Here is a 24,191-nt window from a genome sequence, read left to right on the forward strand (position 1 = left end):
TATATATATATATATATATATGAATGAAAAACGCCGTTTATGCGAACCTGAAGCTGGTCCTATGAATTCGCAGATAGTACCAATTTGCCGCACTAGGATCTAGCTTTGCTTTGTCAATACCTGCACGGTTGGTAACGGCTCTTTTAGTCGGGAGATCTAAGTCGTCATATTTTGACCCTCATCTTTTCCTTTACTATGATAGATACTAAGCTGTTGATACCAAGACACTGTACGTGGTTTAGTAGACTTGACGCTTTAATTCGTTTTTGTCCGCCACCACGTTAAGGCAGCATCCGCACATAGGACTGTCGGAGATATCAGACGGCCTTCGGCCTTCCTATCCTTGTCATCGACTTTGACGGCGCTCTAGTCGGTTTTGCGTCCCCTAGCGCACGCGGTTCCTTCTCCGTCGACTAGAGGCGGCGTTGATGACAGAGAAAGACGTGGAAAGCAGCTGGGAGTTAGCTGGGTGGGCTGGCTGGCTAGCTAACGATATGGCCCGCCAGAGCATGATAGATAGGTTCTACGCGTGTCTTGCATTTTGCTGATAGGCGTAATAATTAGTAACGCGAAAAGACTGTGCCAGTGCGTGCTTCTACGACTTCTACTGAGGCCCGGCAAAGCAACGAGGACCGAACAACGATAGGGGCATTTACAGCGACTACCCTGGCAAAAGAGCCGATGCACTGAGTTGGCAGTATGTGATATGGCAGCCAGTGGTACTGGCTGGACGAGGGCAATGAATAAAATCTACTAATATTAGGGAAAGCCAGGGAGGCGTCATGGCGCAGGTCCAAATAAGCCAGTAACAACCCATTGATAGAAACATGTAAACAGCAGCGGCGGCTAGTCTGCAACATAAGTCCGACGCGCTTGACCTCGGACAAGCATGGCTCATGGGCAGCGGTATTGTTCTCCGACATTCATAAAATTGAATATACAATTCAAATATAATAAAACTTATGTGGTATTGAATAGTACTATAGATGCGTATGAAATATTCACGGATTGACCGAATAACTAAAGACCCTTTTCTTATCAATTGACACTATTCTACCCAGAGACTCACGTATAAATAGGTTAATTCATTGTATTGTATAACGGTACTCCACCCCGCCATTTGTAGCTAACTAACGTTGATTTTTTATTGTTGTTGCGTATCAATCACGTCCGTTCCCTTCTCGACGAACGTCTTCTGCCGATTCACACATGTACTAACGTCATACGACCACGTCAACTGATTACGTTTCGGCTCGTTATACGATGGTGTCCTTTCTGCTAATTGTTTTAACTGCGGGTATCATGTACAAATGTTTGTACAACGCCGATACCATGGTGCCGATCGTTCACGTTGCCGCCACCGGCCAACGGCTATGGTTTCCGATGGATGTTTCATGTCGTAGGGTTAGATAAGCGGTACGTGATGTTATCCTCAGGGGAACTACTTATCCGATTGGCAAAACCGGCGGATTCGGCGCACTCCTTCAAATGTACCTTACACAACGTATTGACAGGACAAAGCACCGTTAGTCAAAATGGTGGCAAAATCATTGTTACAGGTGAGTTCTATGTAAGGTTTACATCCATTGTAGTTGAGCGCAATGATTTCGGATAGCGGACACTGACTTATCCGTATGATTGCTCATGTTCTATAGACGACTTATATGATATGAAAGATCCCATATGTTTTTAATAGTTTTACGAATACTATTGCAAGCAAAAAGTACATATTTTTGCTTCGTTCCTTCTGGCGAGGATTTAACTTTTCGTCGAGGTCAAGTCCAGTCGTTGAGATATCCATTCTTGCTTCACTGGAATGATATGATTCGACCGCTGTTCGCCGGTAGCTAACTATGTAAAAGCTAAACGTAAAAAGCAATTACTAATCTTAATCTATCATCCAATTGTACCGGTGAAGCCGTATACCAATACGTAATTGGAAGGTGACCACCGGTCGGAGTCTAGCTATGACGATTAAATCCCATTGTAGGTTTGTTATAAGCTCTGCTATTTAGGAAATTTAAGCGAATTATACCGATAGAAGGCGCGAGATACTTTATTTTCCGAAGTAAACTCATATTTCATCCAGTTGTTTTTAGTGAGCTACTACTGATCAACGACGGTGGTTGTGCCTACTTAGGTCCCACTTGCGTCGTTTCCGGGGCTTTTGCTAAAAAAAAGAAGTACTTCAGTACTGACGTGTGGCAGATTGCATTTAGCTAAATGGTGCTCTTGAACCATTGTACGTAGGCCAATCGTGCTTACCATTTTTCTAAATGCAAGTCGTACTTGAAGAATAAACGCATCAGTATTCACTAGCGGAAGATGATTTACTTAGACGAAAAATTGCGGTTTCCGGTTTACGCTAAGTACCAGCTGTCGTAATTAAATTTCGAGGCTACCGAAGAAAAATAGGCAAGACATTTTACAGCAAGAATGATAATCTTACCCTATGATAAAATTTTCGATAGAGATCAGTTCGCCCAAAGACCGAGAATAAAATCTTGGCTGGCCAAACGGCTTCTTAAATGAATTCTATAATCAGTACCATTGACTGTATAATACTCATGGTACAATAAAAAGGAAACGAGAAAACATTGCCCCCCATTTTAATGATGATGAAGTATTGTAAACCTAGGTACTACACATATTTAAACGTTAGTAGCCACAAACAGCAGCATGAACATGAATTGCCCTATAGTGATACGAACTAAACTAAAAGACACGCAGGGACTGACTTACACTCATCCAAAGCTAACCCTTGCCATTTTCACTTAATACTAGTACCACTATAGTAATAATAATAAAACTATTTAGAAAAAACTAGGTTTCCACATACTCTGGGCTAAGGTTTATCAGCTAGCTACCTGTTGGTCACTATGGTTCATAGATGTTGATAGGACAGCATGATCGTATCCATAGGAAACTTTGCTGCGATAATAAACTATTATCAACAAGCAGCTGGTTAACGTAACGCTTACAACCCGATCGATATCACAGCGAGGGCATTGCTCGTCGATGCAGTTTCCTAGCCTGAGACTTGTTGCAGATGAGGCTATGCCAACGTCTATGGACTAGTAGGTATCACCGGGAAACAGGAATGCGGCTCAATATGACATTCAGGACGCCTCGGTAGCAATGTCTGTGGCGTACTTCGAAACGTTTACAACGATGCTTGGTTCGTTGGGTACCTTCCCTACCTTTATCGCTGCCAACGCTGCTGCCGTCTCCAGGTCGTCGCTAGGCCACCAGTAGGCCACTAGTGGCTGGGTCGGCATGCCAGCAGGCGAACTAACGAAAACTGCAGTCAGTTAGTAAGCGGCTGGTGATACACCATAGATTCCTCGGTGGCAGCGGTGATGGATAGCAGACGCTACAGGGGGAGAAAGAAGAACAAGCTCTCTAAACCAGATATTGAGATTGAAGATCGACAACCGGCGCTGCTGCTGCTACTACATAGGGGTGTAGGTATAATCCTGTAAGAAACGTCGTCGCTTCGCGGGTACAACAATTTGATCAATAGCGGAGCAACGACGAAGCGAACAGATGGGGCAGACGTTCACCATTTTAGTGGTGATAGATAGATAGAGCGATACATACTGTGATGGAAACACCACTGTAGCAGCCGATGGTGGGGTCGTCGACTAGTTCCGCATTGATACTGGCAAGGAGGCACTGACGTGGATATTATGGTCGCAACTCAAGTGAATTTGTGTCATCAATAAGCGATGTTTGATATTTTGCGATATTTTGATTTAGGCTTACATATCTAGCATGGTGTTATTCTGACGTTCTGCCATTGACCACGACTGTGTAAGGTCTGCTTTAAAACATAATCAGGCAAATATACAAATACAACATCTACAAAACGTCGATAGGCTGCTATTTCTTAAATCTTAAATGTTTTCTGTACCTATTCATTATTCTAATTAAATTAATTGCTAAAAATAATGTTCCAATAATTACATGTTATCCTGTTCCATAATTTAAAGTAAACACAGTTTGACTATACTCTAATCACTGTAAAAAAGAAGAAAAATAACTAATATTAGAATAAAGAAATGATATCACTTTTTTTTTAAATAAATAACTTTTTTTTCTATTATTCATAATTCTATAATGTGATCAAGGAGTAGTAGTAAAACCCGATGTTAGAAAAATACTAGCTGGAAACATATTAGTAGGTTAGGTCAAAACAGTCCAGGTTCGGACATAAACACACTTCGGTTCGTTTCATGTCGTGCTAGAAGACAGCCGTCTGTCTGATGTAATGGCTGACAGCAATACCGGACGTAAAATTCATATGTCGTCTTAAAAAATGGTTTATCGCAGTTGTATGCACGTACATCTACATATTGACGGTATTATTATTTCTATTGTTTTTATTTTCGTTATCGTAGTAAACGGTTGGATATATTTTTAGCTTCCCATCAATATAAGGCATTGAAATTATTAAAAGTCCAACTAATACGCTAATCTTGTTCTACTTATATATTTTGCACAGAGGCAAATGGGGTGATTCCAGTGAAGATTACAGAATATCGGAGCAGTGTACACGTTGAGGAGGGTGACAGAGCGTACTTACCTTGTATCAGCCAAGGGCATCCAACACCGACATCAAACTGGTACCGCACTGATAGCACAGGTAAGTCGATAACACCAAAGTCCCCTCAGGGCCGAAAAATACCGGTGATTAGAGGCAAGCCACAATTGTCAATGTGTCGATTACCTCCAAGCTTTCATAGTCTCATAAAGAACTTGCCTATTAGCGAAAAGCTGATACTGTAAAAACTGAAAAAAAAAACAATCCACTTTTCATGGATATCTTATGCTGATGTTACGAATGCTATTCGCATGGTCTATGACGCTAGCACAGATACGTACTCTTACGAATTGACGCCACACAAAAAGGATATGCCATCCTTTGCCTGAAAAATGCTTGGCTGTACATGTGTTTTGCTGCTGCTTCTGCTGCTGCTAATATTAATTCCGCTGATGGAAGGCAGCCGGAAAGCCAACTAAGGCTAGCAAACCCCAGAACGTGCGCGTTTTTTGTTTAAATGGTGTGAGCATTCGTAAGTGCGTGTTTATATCTAAAGGCGTATGCTAATATGTTTATGTATTTCTGTTTATGCATATGCTACATGAACGTGGCGCCTATTGGCCTCGTCACAACAGTCTTTTCGTGTCGGTCAAAAAAGTTGCCTTACAAACCCTACGGCCGCCAACCGTGGGAGCACCAAAGCAGTTCAACTTTAGTAGAACGAGAAAAAGACGAGACAGGACGTCAAGTCTTTACCATTGGAACTAGTGTGCCTGGTACATGGTAGAATGGTGGGTTATGTTTCTATTGTTAAATGGAGGCAGATACTTTGGGAGGGGTACTCACGGTAGTTGAAGGGACCGCGGTCTGGGTGACCACGCAGGCGACGACATGGACCGAGAAGGAGCCAAATAGGGCGCTGATAATGGACGTACATTTAGTGACTTTGCCTGTAGCCGTGGTTGCAGTTCTAGCAGCAGCAGAAGTGGTCATGGCGGTAGCGACTGGCAATGGCGCTGCTACCAGCTAATCACGCTGAGGCAAGCCTCGATTTCTTACTTAATGGTAGTGGGCAGTGCTGCTAGCGCTGGCCTGAAACAGAACGTAAAAAGCGGCAGGCCACCCGCCTGCTCGTTTTCGAGAATCGAAGCGGCAGCAACAGTGGCAGATGTAAGCCCGCGGAGAATGTATGTAGCGCGAGGATGGACTTAACAGCAGCAGGACCGAGGCAAAGCTCTGTAGCTATCCTTACCCCTATAGAAGCAGCGGCGGCGCCAGTCGTGGTCACAAGTGGCGTGACTTCGTACAATGAGAAACGAACGGTAAAGTGGCTGACCGCCGAGACCGAGGGGAACTGACCGACTAAAGACACAGAAGAGCAAGGCGCTGGCAAAAAGAAACCAGCGAAGTATTGGGGGCTCGCACAGGCAGCAGCAGCACGACTAATGCTGTATAGCGTCCGAGAAATAGATGTGGAACAGGGATATAACGGTACGGTCGTCTAGCCTCTACGGCAGCCGCAACCAGAAGAAGGGTAAATGATCCCCAACTTCAATCATGAATGAGTGTTGGCCTCACCTGGTACACCCTGACCGCTGGGCGACTCCAACTGCCGACAACGATGGTCGATGTGGGCGCGGCGAGCCCACTCAACGATCGCCAACTTGTGCCTCCTTGCACCTTTTGTGGCCTAGCGTGTGAATGAAAAGAAGTCCGCCATCTGCAGTCGTTACGCCCCACGTCAGCCAAAGAAGAAACAGCCAGAGAGGATGAAAGAGCAGAGGAAGGATAAGCACTTATATGCTCGTATGCGTATGTGTGAGTTTAGGTATAACAAGATATGGTGAGACTCACACGAGAGCCTAGGAGATGAAATGAGGACGGTGGAACGGGGAGGCAGAACTGTTTTGATGGCTCTCCGCGGCAGAGGTGCTAATATACATTTTGGCCTTACGGCCCACCGGGTCGAGCAGAAGCGGCCACTAGATCAGTTACGGAGGGAGCGGCCTTTGCCTTACGGCTCAACCCACCGCTTATTGTAGTACTAACAGCAGAAGTAGTGGTAACAGCTGCGAACGGTCCTCAGACGGCGACGGCTGTGGCAGCGACGAAGAAACAAATGATGGAGAAGGCCATACAAGTCAGATATGACCATGGCAGTGAACTAAAGACGAAAAAGACGGTGACGGAAGTCCCGGAAGGATGAAGATAAAGTGGAGGACCAACGGAAAAGCAGAGAAAAAAATGCGTGAAAGATCTCAAAGGCTTTTTTTTGCAACAAGGATGAACTGTTTAAGGTTTCTAACGGATTCTGTTTTTACCCACCGCTCCTTTTCCGCTTTTTCATAATATAATTATTACCTAAATTTAGGCAAAATATAGGAACGACTACAATCTAATAATCGTTTACTATCACAGCTGCTAGCAACACACGGTAATTCACAAGCAATACATTATTTTTTTTTGTAGGTGCCCTCAGTCCCGTATTGCCATCGGACCGTTTTCAACTTCTCGAAGGTGTACTGATAATATCGTCTTCGTCACCCAGTGATTCGGGCCGGTACGTCTGCATGGTCAACAACTCCGCGGGCGAAGAACGTGCCCAGAGCGACCTCTACGTTACTGTTCCGCTGATAGCGCGTGTCGAGCCCAATATCCAAGTAGTGGACGTTGGCCGGACAGCAAACATGTCATGCCGCATTAGCGGACAACCGGTCCACTCTGTTGTCTGGACAAAGGACGGCCAACCGCTCAGTAAAAGCCCACGCTTCAACCTGCTTACCACCGATATTTTGCAAGTGCTCGAAATTTCACCGGTGCATCGTCAGGACCGTGGAATGTACCAATGCCAAGTGGCTAACGCCAAAGATTCCGCACAGGGAACTGCCCAACTCATTATCGGAGGTAGGGAACCGCTCTTATTTTTTGAATATAGAAGTCAACTATATTTTTAAACCGTATAAGAGTTATATCACCATATATACTCGAGTCCCACACTATACATTACGTCATGGCATGTAGGAGATTGTTATACACGACGTTCATATCGGTTCAATCAAGCTGAACGTTCACTTTATTACGCAAAGTTCCCGCTTGTGCTTCACAGAAGCTTTTGTTTGTTCGCAGAAGCTACAGGAGTCGATACTACCACTAGCTAAAAAATAAAATACTTTCATAAAACCGCCATTATAGCTTCTCAATGGGTCAATGATCGACCATGCACTGAAGGTTTGGTCAAACCTAGATATTAATTCACCGCTGTCGCCAATCAGTTTCGTGAAGATCACCATTAGCAGCAAAAGTAGTACAGGGGATTTATGTCACGTTCAATAAAACAACGTGCGCGATCCAGCGACTCCATTCAGTGGACTCAGTAAGGCGGACGGTGCAGGTAAGCGAAGAAGACATGAGCCCCTCTTGCTGCTGTTACTGCAGTGAACTAACAATGGTGACCTAACTGATACTTCAAATCATCTTTTCCTCGTTGCGCACCGTTTTCTACTGCATGGTTCGGTATAATTCTTCTTCTAAAGAGCAAAGACAGCAGCTGCAGCGATACCAACTCGTTCGAAGTGAGTCCGCTCCTGCTGCTGTTCTTAGCTCGCACAACAAAAAGGGCCTGTTAAAAAAGTTGTTGGCCCTTTCATCTTCGGCCGATTTAGTCAGAGGCTGTTGGGTCGGCGAGAGTCAGGTAAAATTGGTACTGCTCGACCCAGCTAAGGTAAGCCAAATTTAAGACAAGGATGACGAGTCACTGAAGTGGTTGGACAGCGTAGGCGCTGTGTTCAACAAGAGCGTACTTTGGGAGGCAAGGAATTAGGGCGCTAAAGCGGTGAACTCGGCCATGGTTAGCTCTAGGGGAAGAGCAACGTTGGATCTAATTAAGGAACTCCCTCAAGAAGTAACTGCAGCATTGTAAGGGACGCCAGGGTTCTCTTAGAGATCCTCGATGCTTTTCAGCATACCTGCATTGCCCGCGGTGCCAGCTGAATCTTTTCCGCGGATCAAGCCTCCCTTCCTGCGTACACCGCAAAACGGTAGACAGCTGGAGAAGACGCTGGTGGCTGGCGGCAGTAGCGCATGAGTAGAATGCGTGTCTGCGCAAAAAGCTCATCCACCATAAAGAGAGGCAGTAGCAGCAGGAATGGGTCGTTAAAGCGAGCGACACAATTTAGCCTGTTCATGGGGCCCGGACTCGTGGCCCTATAACAAGAGGTCACCTTCTAGCCTTGGAAGGAAAACAGCCATTGAGTGAGTCAACCCCTGCTGCCTTTTCCCCTATTCTCATCGTCAAAGAAGACCATCCCACTTGTTCCTATTCAAGCTGCTGCTGCCGTCGATACCAGCTCTGCAAAATTCCTTGCCGTTTAGACCCACTCTCGGGTGGCTAACTCGACGAAACGCAAGACAAGGTAGAGCAAGTGAAAGAACGTGTAGCTAAAATTAAATCCTTCCGCGCCGACAGCACCTGCAGTGGTGGCGAGCACAGCGTTGATGATGCCGTGCAAATACGTTGTGGTCGTACGTAGTATACGCACGACCACCGTCTACCTGTCGGCTGTGAAACAACTGTCTGTTAGAAGTTATGAAGGGCAATTTTTGTATTGATGCCGTTAGTAAAAAACGCGGCGACGACGACGACGACTTTTCCTCGCGCTGCCTATCACTTTGCGCTGCGATTTATTAAATATCGTATGCCTTTATATAACTACCATAAGATTGCCTCACAAAATAATGAGTGGTTACGAGAATCAGAACACTGGTCAGCCAGCTCCAGGAAAAAAATCATGTTTTACAAAGTATCTGTAGTGGTCGCTAAAGCGTATTTAATGATTGCCGAGTCCCTTGCTTGAGCGTTGTCTGTACGATACTGGAGCGCCGAATCGAGACAATTGCTAAGCGTAAGCCATAGATATAATATAAAATAAACTCAAAAATACACTATGTGGGTCATTAAGTTATATTGAGATGTATACGAAGCGTATTGTTGTTTAATTTTCAGAGGATGCACCCGTATTGGAGCACGCTTTCCGCGAGCTGACTCTTAAACCGGGCAGTATGGCATCGTTGAAATGCTCAGCCTCTGGAAACCCCCTACCCCAAATTACGTGGACATTGGATGGGCAGCCTGTACCAGAAGTCTATCACATTCGAATCGGTTAGTAGCGATCATTTTAGCGGAAATTCTTATTTATATATTCATCAGTTATGATATGTGATTGTTTAAGATTGCACGATTTTTTTGGCAACAAGGTTTTAGCACAAATACTCTCGCTCAAGGTGTAGAGCTGGTGGCGATATTAGTAGATCTTTCTGGATAGCTGCTTGAAAACAAGTAGCATTATGGTAAGAAATTAACTATGGTCTAACGTTAATGATCTCGCTTTGACTATCGACCTTCAACCTAACCAGCAAATCGGATTCAGTTTGATTCCCGTTTATTTTATATAGATGATACGGCGATTATCAGTAAAATGTTTGGCATGAGCCTTATCTAAAGTCAAGAACAAATAGCTTTCCCATAGCACACACGGAACATCGGTTGATTTTATTCCTGCCTTGGTTGGAAATCAAATCGTACTAAATTCGCTGATATTTATAAAAGCTTTGAAATCCTATTTTTTGGTTTATGGGTGCCTGAAACAATGTGTGACAGGTCTGCAGGAGCCATCGGTGCATCCCGGAGAGCTTAGTTATGGTTCTCGCACGTGCTTCTCTGCTTCTTTCACTCTGGCTGGGTTGACCTAAAACAATCAGTGACCTTATGTCCTCATCTGTCCTTATTTGTACGCATCAGCCGAGCCACAACTTCCCCCTTGACAAAAGCAAAAGCCAACATACCAAGCTTTTAATGACCGAGTCTTGAACTTATTATATTAGCTCAGCTTCTCTTGCCATGAGAGAAGGCACTCGAAGTTGGTTAATGAATTTTTATGTTTTCTTCCAAAGCACGAAATATGTACGCTTCTGCGGCTTCCATCGTCGTTTTCGTCTATATAAACCGCCCGAATTAGCAGCTGCCATGTGAGCAGGTTGCCCAACTAGGCCGTTAGATGCTCATTTCACACAGTCGGCTTATGGCTTTTTCTTCTCGGATCTTTTCGCTCAAATCATGTGCGTGCGTTCGTCCGCACGGCATTGTTGGGTTTTCTTTGCTATCCTATCTCATTGGCGTGCACTGACTTCCTTCGATCCCATACTAACCAAACCAAAGGATTCGAAATGACGGCTGAAAAGGAGGTCTTGTGAGGAGAAGACGTTCTATTCCTTTAAGAGACCAAGAGTCGCAAAATTGTAAATGACGAAAGAGAGCATTTGAGATATAATGGGGGCAAGTAGAACTAGAACAAGGGGAAACTACAAGTTTAGCAGCAATCTCGGTTTTACATCTAACATTTGAATTAATTTGCAATTAGTTAGAAGCGTCAACCAAGGGTCCCACTGCCGGCTGCGAAAACCTCTACTTTTCGTTGATTTGAAATGTAAAATGCTTTTTCCTCTGGGCGACTTTTATCCCGTCGTTGTACTTTATATTCGCTTAGTTAGTTTCCCCTGTTTTTCCTGCTCATTCGCGATATTTGACAGAGTTAGTAGATAAGTAAGGAAGGAGGGCGTAAAGAGTAAAAATATGCAGAAGGAAGATCACTACCGTTGCAGAAAACAATGTTGAGTAAGTCAATTTGGGCTAATGGGATAATAATAGTGGACTACAAGCGTCTGAGAGGAAACTTCATCGACAATTTATATTTCAAAAAGCGATGACTGAGTTCTATAGTATCGGTTTTGTAGATTTGATTTGGAATACAACTTTGATTTGTAGGATAATTGGTTCATCGTCACCAATTGTTTGCTTACTATTCAACGCAGCTATTCTTGCTAAGAAAGGTGCCTGCGATTCCCTTCTGAAGTATGCTTGTACCACTCCAAGTAGCGTTCGTCCACGTACGGGGACTTAGCCGGACGTGAGTAGTCTTAAGATTTCTTTGGATCGCTACCATGCTGTTTTCCATAAAATTCAATCGAGCCTTGCCCATGGAGACGAACGCACCCTTGTAAATTTAAGCTCCGACGTATGATTTGCCAGCGAACACGTTTCAAATTTGAATATGATGTTGTTATAGACATCGCCGTGTGATCTGGACTCTTGCTGCATTTTTCGACGCTCAGCTAATCTTCAAAACCGACCCTTGGGTCGAAAATCCTGGGACTAGCCAATTCAAACTACTATCGATTGGATGTACAGCCAAAAAGAAATATCACACTATCGCTTATAAATAGTCGCTTCTCTAAGCCCGTTGACGGATTGACAAGTACTATACGTTGCTTCTATCCTAATACGCGTTCGTACTAATAATAATAAAGATTCGATTAAAACAACTGGTATCTATAACTTTGTTGTTCGTTGTTAATTAATAGTGTTGACGCCCCAATATACTACCTGAATTATGTATACATATTAGATATTACTTATGTAACGTGTGAATTTCACAGAAATTTAGGAAATGATCACTGATGATTTTGAACTATGATGTTCGATGCGCGAATAAACGCCTTAATCCATGGCTATATTGTGGCTGTCGAGGACACTCATAAGACAGTTACACCACGATTGAGAATCCACTGTGATGACTGCTTACAAGAACGGATCCTGGTTATTACCAAAAGGCTACAGGTCGCTGGCTTAGAACGACACCTCCTGCATAACACTGCAGAAAAGATAATCGCTGATCCCGTTTATTACTTCACAGCAAAAAAAAAAAGTTGACTGATCCTTCGTAGAATACTCACCAAAAATGACAATGTTCGCAGTCAAGTTGGCTAGCCGCTGAAAATTGGGGATTAAGTTCCATAGCCAAATCATACGCTGATTGCGTCTAAGACTGTCTCCCGCATCAAGAGCTTGATTCTTAGCGTTTCTTGGTTGAAAAAAAGCTAGATAGAATGTTAGCGATCCTACGACTCTTTTGTTACCCCCAAACGGAGATGGGGTAATCATAACTCTAGAATACAGCTCGCGTAACTTTCTACAAAAAAAAGCATTGCTCTATCTCGGGGAAGATGTTCGTTGATGGAGCAATTATTTTCAAGGCCAACATGTTCTCCCTAATGTACATCAAAGTCCAACATAATGTCCCTATTCATATGTTCCAACAAATCAGTTTTTTTGAATGATCGATGCATCGATCGCTACATGAACGGAAGACTAATCTACTGACGTTTAAGCGGTTCGACAGTTCAATTTGAAAGGTAAGTTTTCCATTTGGTTGCCGAGTTTACTGCTTGCATCAGAAGTCGGGATTTCGTTTGACCCGTGTCCTGCCGTATACTGGAACTAAGCCATCCGAATTTTAGCATTTTGGTCCTTTTTACTATTTCAAGAAGAAATATGAGGTTCCGTATTACGATTATTCGTCTAACCTTTTGCTGGCTTTTCTTGCATAAATTAAAAACGTTCTTACCTTATTCAGCACAACAGCACACTAAGCAAAAATGGTTTTTTATGTGCTCTTTTGCCTCGCAGGTGATTACGTCTCTGGAGAACGATCTGTTCACAGCTACGTTAACATAACTGCCGTACGCGTGGAAGATGGGGGCGTTTATACGTGCGCAGCCCGAAACGGTGTTGGTCGCGCTGAGCATTCGGCAAGGTTGCAAGTGCATGGTAAACCGCATATTCGTGCAATGGCGCCGGTCACTGCACTTGCCGGACGAACCGTGCACGTGCATTGTCCTGCTGCTGGATACCCCCTTAAGAGCATTCATTGGATTAGAGGTACATTATAGTGATAAGGTCTTTTATAAGGCTAGAAATAAAAGACTTGCGGAAATTCGTTTTAGTTTGCATCAATAAATAGCTCAGTATAGTGGTACATAAAGGGCAGCATGGGTATCAGCATTGATTCATGCGACGGAACTTGTATTATAGCGTCTTTTTAGGATATATCGTACAAAATGCCTATCTTAGCATGTTAGCATCACTTGGAAGCCACCTGTAAACAGTAATTAATAGACCAAGCTTATAGGAACGTCAGTACAAAAGTTGCAGCTCGCAATGAGCACATTAAACTAGATTGTAGATTACTAATAAAGCCAGATTTATGTTTTCGAATTATTTTTCGGATTATTGAGATTAATCTCTTACGATAAAGCCTACAACTGTTTTATTTAATGCTGTTTGAATAGACCTTCGTGGCCTACTCGAGGCCGAGGTTCTCACACATTTGGGTTCTTTGCGAGAAACGGAAAAGATTTTTCTTCGAAAAGAAAAACGCTGTAGCCAATTCGGATCGGCTGTGTTTGTCCATAGAAGGCAGAGCGAACCTATAGCTTTGTGCCAATACCAGCTATACCCAATGTGCGCCTAACCACCCATCTTACTTTTGTCTCAATCGCCCTGTATTCCTCTTAATCTTTCGTTGCATCGATTGTGCGCCTTTCGTTCGCCTACTCGAGCGAGTACACAATAAACACTACAACACTGAAGTCGTTCTCTGGTCTCGCGACTGTTAAGGCTGCTGTTCGTCTATTAAATGGAGCCCATTGTATACGTCACCAAGAATGTTACATGCTCAAGCATGTCGGTAATGAAGAAAATAGGATAAGACAAAACATACAAATACAGCCTATCATATATGCACTCACTGCGCTCTACACACTGCAACGGATCAAACGATTACAGAGTAACACAACGATATCTCGCAGTGGTTGGCTATGGACAGGCCAACCAGAAACATCGCTAGCCCGATCCGTTAACGGTCGGCTGGCTGGTAAGCTATGGAAACGAAGCCCTCACGTTTAAAGTTGCTCCTATTGCGAAGGAGAAAAAGGCTTTTCCTTAAGGAAGGAAAGTTTTCTTTTTCCATGAGCGATTAAGGCGGGCTGTTGAGCAGGCAAGAGTATAGGCCATCGCCTTTATCGCCTTTGTGCCCGAGGCCACCTAACCACTGCTATCACCGCCATCACCACTAACGCGTGGATAGTCGCCGACTGCCTCTCCTGTGAACTGCTCAGAAAGAGCTATTGGTTAGGTAAGTGGCCTAGCGTTTTGGACCATCTCAACCGTGTCCGTGGTATGGGCGGTAAAGGCAGCGATGACTTTAGTGGAGTGCAAGTAAGTAGCAAAGACGAACTAAACATTCTAACCCAGTTCTACTAAAGTGACGAAACCCCGTAAGCAGTAGAATAGTTGCTCAACCACAGTTCCAAAGAAAAAGAAAGGCGAAGAGGATATGGCGCAACCGGGAAGGCGAAGAAACAGAAGTCCGAACGAGCGTGAAGTGGCAGAGTTCATTTCGGGCGACGTGAGCGGCCTGTCAACACACAGACACGCCACAACAGTCTTACGGATACAGACTCGCTAGCTTGTGAAGACGGAAATAACAGCAAAGCTTAGATAGGAGCGAGAAAAATGCGCCTGGGGAGGCGGGCCGGATCCAAGTGGCCTTGGAGATGCCCATTCTCACTGTGTTCAGTGTCTTCAGGGGGAGGGACGAATATAGAACGAAAGGGCCCGTCACCGGCCAAGGCCGAGGTCGCCGACTCCTGTGCTGTCTGCACAACACGTCCTGCTGACTGAACAACTAACAGAACAGTCTGGTTGATCGTCTAGTACGATTGGCTGTTGCCAATTCAGCGAATGTCAGCTCTCTCTATTCTTTCATCTCAGTAAAATCGACTAAGGGTAACCCGCGGATGTCACGAGGTTGACATTCTCACCTCGAGCGACAGCTTCGTAGACGTAAGGGCAAGGCCACATAGGGCAGTTTATTTTAACAAGAGGGAGCACCGTCTACTAAGCACGGGCCCTGTGTATATCGCATTTACACTAGGGGAGTCGGTCTCGAAGAACCAGCTCGCATTGACTAAAGAATTTCGGACTAAGGATTTTCATCTGGCTTTATTGCTGAGGCTACGGGATGAGTATAGAAAGGGGTTTACCCTACATCACATAGCATTGTTAAACCATACCTAAACGAGGGCATTCGGAGAGCCACGGTGACGCGATGCCAGCAATTGTAATGACATGGCTATTGTGACGTGAAGGCTATACTATACAGCTTCTGCCTCATTTCTGCATAAGCAATAACGCACTATGCATGATCGTTAAGAGCGCTTTATCATATAAATCAAGCCCTCTGAAGCTAACATTGTATGACTTACCGCCACAAAGTCTGATTAGCGTTCGTAGGCGGAGAACGACTTATCCCTGCAGGTCAAACGGTCCATCCTGTTTAGGTAGGCAACTACGACTGGCAGAGCATTGCCTACTGGCAAATTAAAGCAAAATTTTATGTAGAAACAATTGATATAGAAAAGCCACCAGAAATTAAGCGTAGTGGAAATAGTAGTGTTGTGTTATTGTTTTCAGATAACCGTACATTGCCCCAGAATCATCGTCAAAAAACGTTTGACAATGGGACACTGGTAATAGCTGATGTAGAACGGCGGACTGACGACGGCCAGTATACCTGTGTCGTCACTGGAGATCACAATGTCGTCGTCTCAAAGCAGCTCAAGCTAACCGTTATGAGTTAGTATTTATTTTACGGCAGCGATTTTCTATTCCTTATTGTCTATATATCTGAGACTACTGCTTACCCCCCCCCCCCACCCCCTTCCCCATATGAGAAAGATGTGAAGACGTTCTGTTAAGAAACATCCAGCTTTAACTTACCAATATTTTACTTTAATAATTTGTCCTTGTTTCATTCCAGTTCCGCCAATAGTAAACCCATTTACTTTCCCTGAAGACCTCACTCAAGGCAAGCGCGCCGGAGCGGCGTGCATTGTATCTGACGGCGATTTGCCCATCCGAATCGCGTGGCTAAAAGATGGCCAGCCCTTACCATCCAGTCTAAAAGCGTCTATTAGCGCGGCTAATGATTATACCTCGTTTCTCTCATTTACTTCTGTGGATCAGCTACACTCGGGCAATTATACTTGTGTAGCCACCAACCCGGCAGCAGCTTCGAATTATACCGCACCTATGGTCGTACAAGGTAACCCAAAATTGGAAAGAGCGCACGTCATTTAAGTTGTCCGATGTGAAGGTTTTACGTAGACTATTATATCCAACGGAAGCTTCAAGACGATGATATCAACCATTAGGTACAGGGTTACCTAGTGAAACATTGGCATTGCATTGGTGATGAGTATTCTTGTGTAAATATTAGCATTTCATACTATTTTAGTACCCCCAAGGTGGCTAACGGAGCCTCTGGATCGACATGCCATCGTTGGAGAGCCGATCGTCTTCGACTGTCAAGCGTCAGGTCACCCGCTACCAGTTATTCGTTGGAAAAAGCAACAAAGTTAGTATAAAACTCAACAGGAATAAAGCTGTCGTATAATTTTTTCACGTTTCCAGTTTTTTAACCATAATCCGGTATTATGATATGACATGATCCTGTTTAAATTGAAATACTCAAGCTAATAAAAAGATCTTTTTTATTTCAAACTAGTTTTTATTTGAAAATAGTTAAACATATTCATTATGTATTGCATGGTGTTAGAGTTATAGCAAGTTCGTAGCAATATGAGTAATACCAGTTGAAATAAAAAGACAACTTGTGGATTTGGATGAATCACTTGTAGACTAAATTGAGTGAGACAAGCTAATTTCTAGACAAACACAGAACACGATTCTAAATAATGGCAAATTTATTCTATTTTGGTTAACAAACGACGCACCAGAGAGCGATTTCGCTGTGATTATTAGCAACGCTAACATTCAGATTCTCGAGAATGGATCGCTATCAATACGAGAGGTTTCGCGAGAAGACGCAGGCCCCTACATGTGTCAGGCCGTAAATGGAGTGGGACCAGGCATCTCTAAGGTCATCAATCTTGATGTGCATGGTAAGCGTCTGAAGACCGGGTGCTCACCCGATGTGCCTATGGGACCACTATGTCTTATCTCATGACACTGTTGTAGTTATTTGTGATCAGAAAAGTAAATAAAAGCCTCCTAGTGCTCTTCTAGTTCTAGGCCATTTTTAGCGTTACAGTCTTAATCAGACAGACCATCGAGTTCTTTTCCCATAATACAGAAGAAGCTGTTCCAATGAAGGCTGATTGGCCTTTCATCAAAACATAGCAAACCATAATGCATATTTGATCCGTGTAGGCTCCCTTTCGACAATTATTGTTATAAAGCACTGCAAAAGTTAGTCAGGTAGCCGACATGTCAGAGATATAGATGCTGCAAGATTCCTGCAGGCGTGGGATGTTAACGCAGAGTGTTTCACTGGTTAATCTATTTTGCAGTGGCGGCCCATTTCGAACGAAAGTTCCAGGCGCTCACTGTGCGGCGTGGTGATAGCTTCCAGCTAAATTGCCGAGCCATTGGAGAGCCACCGCTTGTTGTGACATGGACTAGGGATCGGCAACCTTTCAGTCCTAATCTTGAACCTCGATATGTAGTGCAGGAGCTGAATACAAAGGAAGTTCTTGAATACAAAATACACGTAGCGACCGCTGAGCGAAGGGATTCATCGCTTTTCAGCTGTTATGCCGAGAACGCCTTCGGAAGGGACGACACCAACTTTCAGGCGAGTTTACATCTTAATGCGGTGAAAAATATAGTTTTTTCTATAAGCAATGGTATTATTATTACTAGTGACTATAGTAAGTGGCTGTTTCTGCCATATTACGTATATATGAAACTTTATACAATATTCTGCATAAGATACAATAATATTGTAAATAAACTCAACGTTCTTAGATATATATAGAGCTGTTTATAGCGACCGCAATAACAATTTGCCTGCCTTTTGCACGACAGGTGGTGGTCCAGGAACCTCCTGAAAAACCACGGGAAGTAGACGTAGCTTCAGTAAGCAGCCGTTCAGCTACGTTAACATGGCAACATCCATACAGTGGCAACAGCCCCATCATCCGATATATTCTTGAGTTCAAAAAATCCAAAGGTATAAGTCGCGTTATGTAAGAGCTAAACGCGAGCCGTATCGTAATCCTTTGATTTTTCCAACAACGTTTAGAATCACGGTAGCCCTGGTCGGGAGGATTGCTTTTGGTTCTGGCTCTAAAACGGAACGTGCCATTCACTTAACTAATTGACTCGTTTTATTAACTCTGTTTAGCGAGTTGGGAAATTGCGCAGGCGAGTACGGTTGAGACGGCGGAACCGCGCGTAGTCGTCACTTCGCTTCGACCAAAAAGCGAATACGAGATTCGACTGAAGGCCGAAAATGCGCTTGGCATGAGCGAACCCAGTCAGGCGGTCACTGTGACAACGGATGAAGAAGGTACGCCTCGAGACCCTGAAACTGTAGAAGGTCCCCAACTCATATTTGGTCCTTCGGAGAGACCGCGCTGACATGCGATACTGCAATAATACACCGCGGTCGGTGGCCAATGCAAATGTATGCTAATGCGGACGAAATGCACAAAAGAAACCGACAATGGTGGGCAGTTAGAGCGAGGAATAAACTGCGAAACAGGCCAAGGAAGTAAATTTTTTAGAAAGATGCACCTTTCCTTAAACAAAAAAAAAAAACATTTTCACATATAATACGAAAAGGGCACAAATAAAACGTGTCTTGATATCCGAGACTATAAACATGCTGCGTAACGACGAGACAGAATTGGGGGTTAACCTTTGTGACGATGCTAAAACCACAAAGCATTTACTTATTTTAAATACAAGAAACTAACTTCCTAACCCAGTTTTGGGACTGAACATTTATAATCTACTTTCCATTTCAATGGTATAAAAATATGTTGCGTCTTTTTTAAATGTACAACGTGAAGAACAACGTGGGTAAAGAATTCTTTTATTGGCATAATGTGTCGGTGATGAATATGAATAGTCTTCATGTTTTTGTATCTCTTACGAGGCGCATATAACAGAGCTCAGTCTTGACTTAGGAATTTCAACATGAATGTATAAAGCCAACACGCACGGCTACCGACCGTAATTTCAAAACGCTGAAGCCCAACAAAGGAGTACAGCTAAGTTAGGTACGCAAATGTAGCTTCTATAGCTAGTTGGACTGACAAAAATATTCTTTTTCTCATTTTCATCCGGAATATCCTGCTGAATCGGATTGCGCCCTTGAATCATATCGTGATAATCAGTAGAAGACGCAATGCTTGTAAGGTCTATAGAAGTTTAGATGGTGACGAGTTGAAATGGTTTTCACGCCTGACTCGCTCAATTGGTAGCCGACACAATTTCAGTATTATATATGTAACGTAATGTTTATCAAGCTTAGGTTGAAACATTCACATACAGACTATGCAGATATACGTTGTTTTTCTCTGTATTACAGCCCCAAATTCGGTACCACGCAACATAAAGATCAGTCCAATAGGATCCTCGAGCCTACACGTTATTTGGGACGTAAGTATCATGCCAGATTATTGATACGAGTTATCCAAATTAACAATACCCTTCGAATGGGTTATTACATGTGACAGAAGGAAGTTTAACGACGACGAGAACTTTGTGCGGAGTATAAATCGGATAAGCGTTTTGGGGTATGCCAGCTTATCATATACACATATACCTTATTTATACGCATATTTTGTAGGCACCTGAAAGCGGCGATGATGGTCCAGCAAGTGTGCAGGGCTATTACGTGGGCTATAAAGCGTCGGGTAAAGGTGGCGAGTCGTTTGCGTACAAAACGCTTGACGTGTCCGAACTTCCATCGGGACAGCCGCTTGAGACAAATATCCGTGAACTCAAGAAAAGCACCAAATATGTAGTGGTCGTACAAGCTTTCAATAGTAAAGGTGCCGGACCAGTGTCCGATGAAGTGTTAGCGCAAACACTCGAAATTGGTAAGTTTGTCACTTAGAGCATTTTTAGGTTTTGTACGTAGAGGAACTCTTTTCTTCTATATTGGTTGCCTTGCTACGAGCGAATAACAGTGACGGTAGTAAATGTGACCTGTTTATAATATTTTCGTTTGTACCTACACATTTATCTTGCGCGCGAACTTCAGATCCGCCCCCAGCCGCCAATCTAAAGCTGGTGTCTTCTACGTCTTCATCGGTTCATCTAGCCTGGAATATTGCCCGTGAGCAACCGATTAACGGTGAGTGAAGCCGAGCTATAATGACACAAATTAAGCTAATTTTATAAGTTGTCATATCTAAGCAATTACTGACCGTAATCGAAATCCATCTTACTGAACTATCGTAGCAGTAAGCAGTGGTGTTCTACGGGTGCTTCATGACGTCGCTAAATTGATGCTTACTCTTTCAGGGTACACTGTATTTTATCGTGACACAAGTGGCAGCGGAGGTCCATGGCAGGAAAACTTCCTTCCTGCCGAAAAGGCTTCGCATATCGTACGAGGCCTTTCTTGTGGCCGGCCATATGTTTTCTATGTAGTCGCCCATAACGGGGCCGGAAAGGGGCCTCACAGCAACCATGTGCAAACTAAAACCGATGGCGCAAGTAGGTAAAACGAAAACACTTAGTTTGCTGGCTATTTTCCAGACAATACACTAAAAAAAGATACAATTAAACACCCACCGAATTATTTGCAGCTCCAGTGGCACCGACATCAATACGGGAGTTTCTATCGTCGAACACTACATGCATCTCGGTCGATTTGTCCTCATGGAAAAGTGGCGGCTGTCCTATCTCCACGTTCGTCCTTCACTACCGGTTGGAAGGAGACTCCGACTGGACTAACCCGGGATCTAGGTCAGTAAAAAGAGCATTTGGAAACCGCACATTGCTTTGTACGTGTAAAGATGTTCATATTTATCGCGTTACGACTTATCAACATACAATTGTAGTGGATGACATGATCTAGGAAATACGGTCAATAAAGGAAGCAATGCTTCTAATTTTATCGTTCTCCACATTTTTTGAAAATTACAAGTTCACAATGTAGCAGAGAGTGCTGCTTCTTTTCTGTGTAATTACAGCTCCTCTAACTTATTTTTAAAAGATTAAGGTTGTCCATTTGTAGACTGAACATGCTTTCTGTTTCACTATTTTTTAGTATGAATACAAAATTTTTATTATCAAGAATATGATGAAAGAATAACCCAGTGACAGCACCTATAAACACCGAAGGATTCGTCTTCAAGCGAGTTTTAAACGCTCAACGATAACCAAACGAATTTGAAACCTTCAAAAATACACTTATGTATTTCTAATATAAACATGTAACATAATGATAAATTACTTTGTACATAGCGCTCCTTGGGACCCGTCATAATCAAAAAAAAATCTATTAGTATAACTTACTCCACTAAAATAACCAAAAGGAACGCTTAATCTACGTTACAGGTTGCCTATTTCGCAGGCCCTTTTTACTCACACATGGCGTTCCTTGAGAGCTTCTGTAATCATCTAAAAACCATTATTATGATTTACTACCTTAATATAGCAAAAAAAGGGCACAACCCACGTTGCAGGTTGCTTATTTCGCAGGCCCTCTCCATTTAGAAGTGTTAATAGCTGTACAAGTGCCTTTAATATGAAACATTGTCCATCTTTGTACGTAAAGTTGCGTCCTTGTATAAATCAGCGTACATGACAAAACGAGACGCAGTATCTATTTTCTAGGCCTCCTTTTCTGCGAGCTTTCTTCCCTAGCTAGAGTAGTAATGGTCGTACAGGGGCTCCTATTATATAGGAGCGTCAGTCTTTGTGCATAAAGTTCCGTTTTTTATATATGTTCAGTTAGGTAGCAACATTACTAGAAAAGACTATGTACCACTCTGGAACAGAGGGACGTCGAGCGAGATTCTAGGGCCATGGGAGTTGTTGAAAGGCTTTTGTCGAGGTGATCGTCAATAAATGGCCAACTAGATGTTTCTGTCCGCCAAACTTGTGCAGGGTATTACGAAGCGGAAACGCAGTTGGAAACCAGTTCGTTAGTGAGTTTGCGAGGATTGGCCTTAGAGCCATAAAGCCAGTTACGGCCATGAAGTTCTATGACAACTACAGCCGTAGGTGTAGTGAACCAAACTCATCCAAAGAATTCCCTAGTTCATTGTTGCTTTCCGCGTGACCACCCGTGTAGGATAACTCTGCTGACGGCAAGCTTTTACACAAAATTCACGGACGATTGCACTGAAGGAAATTTCTACAGGTCAGCTCTACAAGCCAAAGGGCTCAAATTATTGTTTTGCAGATCTCGCCCTTTCACGCCTCCGGGTGCTTGTCATACGGCGGTCTAGTATCCTTTGCCGCAATACCTATTCTCTACTTGCTAAGACGTTTCATTGGCAACATTGGTATTGGCGCCGAATGCTCTATAAAATATCGAAATTATTTAGGAGTATCTTGAAGCGAATCAGAAATTTCCCCGAATATTCTTTCGGGATTTTTCCTTAAAGGGTATGCGGACTTTTGTAGAACACTAGAATTACGTTTTTTTCTTTTTCTATTGTTCAGACATTGTAAAGGAAGAATATTAGGGCAAGAAACTAAGAAGTCCGCACTAAGCTAAACCCGATGGCTTCTCTCACCAGCAGCCCAAGGTCTTTTTTTCGCGAACTCCACTCCCAGTTCTCGCTGCCACGAGGGATCGAAAATCAAGTCAGCTTTATGAAGCACAAAATGACTAACAACGTCATAGAAAGAAAGAGGTGCTGCTGGACTCTTGCTGGCATCAGCCAACGGTTTTCGACTCAACGGTAGCTGTTGCAGTAGCAGCAGGAATCGCTGCGATACTGATGGCCGAACTGGAGGTCCGTTGCGTGGAGAAATTCGTTTACTTAGTTTTTTATTCGAAAAGGCTAGACAGAGAGGCCCCGTTCGTTTCACTCCATTCCAAAGTACCGCCCCTCTCTTCCGTCTCCTATCATGCCGGCTCTCCGTTAGTCAGGAGATCGGGTTTCAACGAATCCCGATCCGAGCGTATCGGATGTTTCTTTACCAGCGGCCACCACTCTGGGCTGGACCAGGACAAGCAAGGCAAAGGCAGGCCTATCTGAGCCTGGCTTTCTTTCTCATTGTAGTTCCTTTCTAGTTGCCCTACTCACTAGCCTCTGGGCCAGCTCCTCTAACTCTCAACATACACAAACTGAACTCCAGCTCTGCTTTTCTACTTGACTTCCTCTACTCGGCTAGCAAACGAGTGGCCGACGGTTGGGCAGCCGCCACTGCCACCACCTTCGTAATTGTAGGGATCTCGATTTTCAATCGCCCATTTTATTGCGAAACCGAAATCCAGCGTCGAAGAGAGAACGAGAGCAAGACTTTCACCATTTTTACTGTATCTTCTGCGAGTAGCCTCTGGGTGGAAGCGGTAGCAATGGGAGTCTGAACGAATAGTGGGGTCTGATGCTGACGGTACTGATCAGCCGTTAGCTATGTTTCCAATGCAGCAAGTAAAGAAACGAAACCAAGCAGACTAAACTGGACGAAACCAGCGGAGGCCCGTCTGTGGCCAACAGCCAGTGACCCGCAGTTGTGTAAAGAGAAAATCGCAGGCGGGCTAGACCTCCGGACTGCTTTGAGTAGTAGTAGACTTTCTGACTTTCAGTGAGCATAGTAAGCCGAGCAAGCAGCCCATGGGTCCACAAACGATTTCAAAGATGTTCCTCCAAATTACCTTGGCGTCGCCGTTTGTTCTTCCATCTTTCATGGACACAAAATTGTTTTCGACATAATCGTTTACCTTTACCAAACCACCAGTATAACCGCAGCGGC

General features: G+C 43.8%; 1 protein-coding gene and 1 long non-coding RNA gene across 18 annotated transcripts in view; one reads left to right on the forward strand and one right to left on the reverse strand.

The window, feature by feature from the left end:
* Positions 1–3,496, reverse strand: part of LOC111248423 (uncharacterized) — a 70,149-nt gene extending 66,653 nt beyond the window's left edge. For 2 of the 13 annotated variants that reach the window (XR_015323103.1, XR_015323104.1), the window contains exon 1: positions 3,201–3,496. This is a non-coding gene — a long non-coding RNA (uncharacterized LOC111248423). Of the gene's footprint in view, positions 1–47; positions 1,114–1,135; positions 1,412–2,867; positions 3,168–3,200 lie in introns of those variants that run through there. The other 11 variants (XR_002672552.2, XR_015323098.1, XR_015323109.1 and 8 more) reach the window with 10 other exon arrangements.
* Positions 1–24,191, forward strand: part of LOC111248422 (cell adhesion molecule Dscam1-like) — a 134,582-nt gene that overhangs the window by 104,590 nt on the left and 5,801 nt on the right. For 4 of the 5 annotated variants that reach the window (XM_086982702.1, XM_022800752.2, XM_022800751.2 and 1 more), the window contains 17 exons: positions 1,404–1,559; positions 4,505–4,645; positions 7,013–7,447; positions 9,546–9,701; positions 13,065–13,316; positions 15,912–16,073; positions 16,258–16,542; positions 16,735–16,854; positions 17,237–17,401; positions 17,810–18,093; positions 18,327–18,471; positions 18,646–18,810; positions 19,837–19,907; positions 20,098–20,350; positions 20,515–20,607; positions 20,778–20,972; positions 21,065–21,224. In XM_086982702.1, coding sequence (XP_086838828.1) covers positions 1,404–1,559; positions 4,505–4,645; positions 7,013–7,447; positions 9,546–9,701; positions 13,065–13,316; positions 15,912–16,073; positions 16,258–16,542; positions 16,735–16,854; positions 17,237–17,401; positions 17,810–18,093; positions 18,327–18,471; positions 18,646–18,810; positions 19,837–19,907; positions 20,098–20,350; positions 20,515–20,607; positions 20,778–20,972; positions 21,065–21,224 — 3,238 coding nt within the window. Of the gene's footprint in view, positions 1–1,403; positions 1,560–3,517; positions 3,819–4,247; positions 4,362–4,504; positions 4,646–7,012; positions 7,448–9,545; positions 9,702–13,064; positions 13,317–15,911; positions 16,074–16,257; positions 16,543–16,734; positions 16,855–17,236; positions 17,402–17,809; positions 18,094–18,326; positions 18,472–18,645; positions 18,811–19,836; positions 19,908–20,097; positions 20,351–20,514; positions 20,608–20,777; positions 20,973–21,064; positions 21,225–24,191 lie in introns of those variants that run through there. The other variant, XM_086982701.1, reaches the window with a different exon arrangement.

This window comes from Varroa destructor, unplaced genomic scaffold (assembly GCF_002443255.2).
Source record: "Varroa destructor unplaced genomic scaffold, Vdes_3.0 BEIS01000003.1, whole genome shotgun sequence".
NCBI classification, from domain to species: domain Eukaryota; kingdom Metazoa; phylum Arthropoda; class Arachnida; order Mesostigmata; family Varroidae; genus Varroa; species Varroa destructor.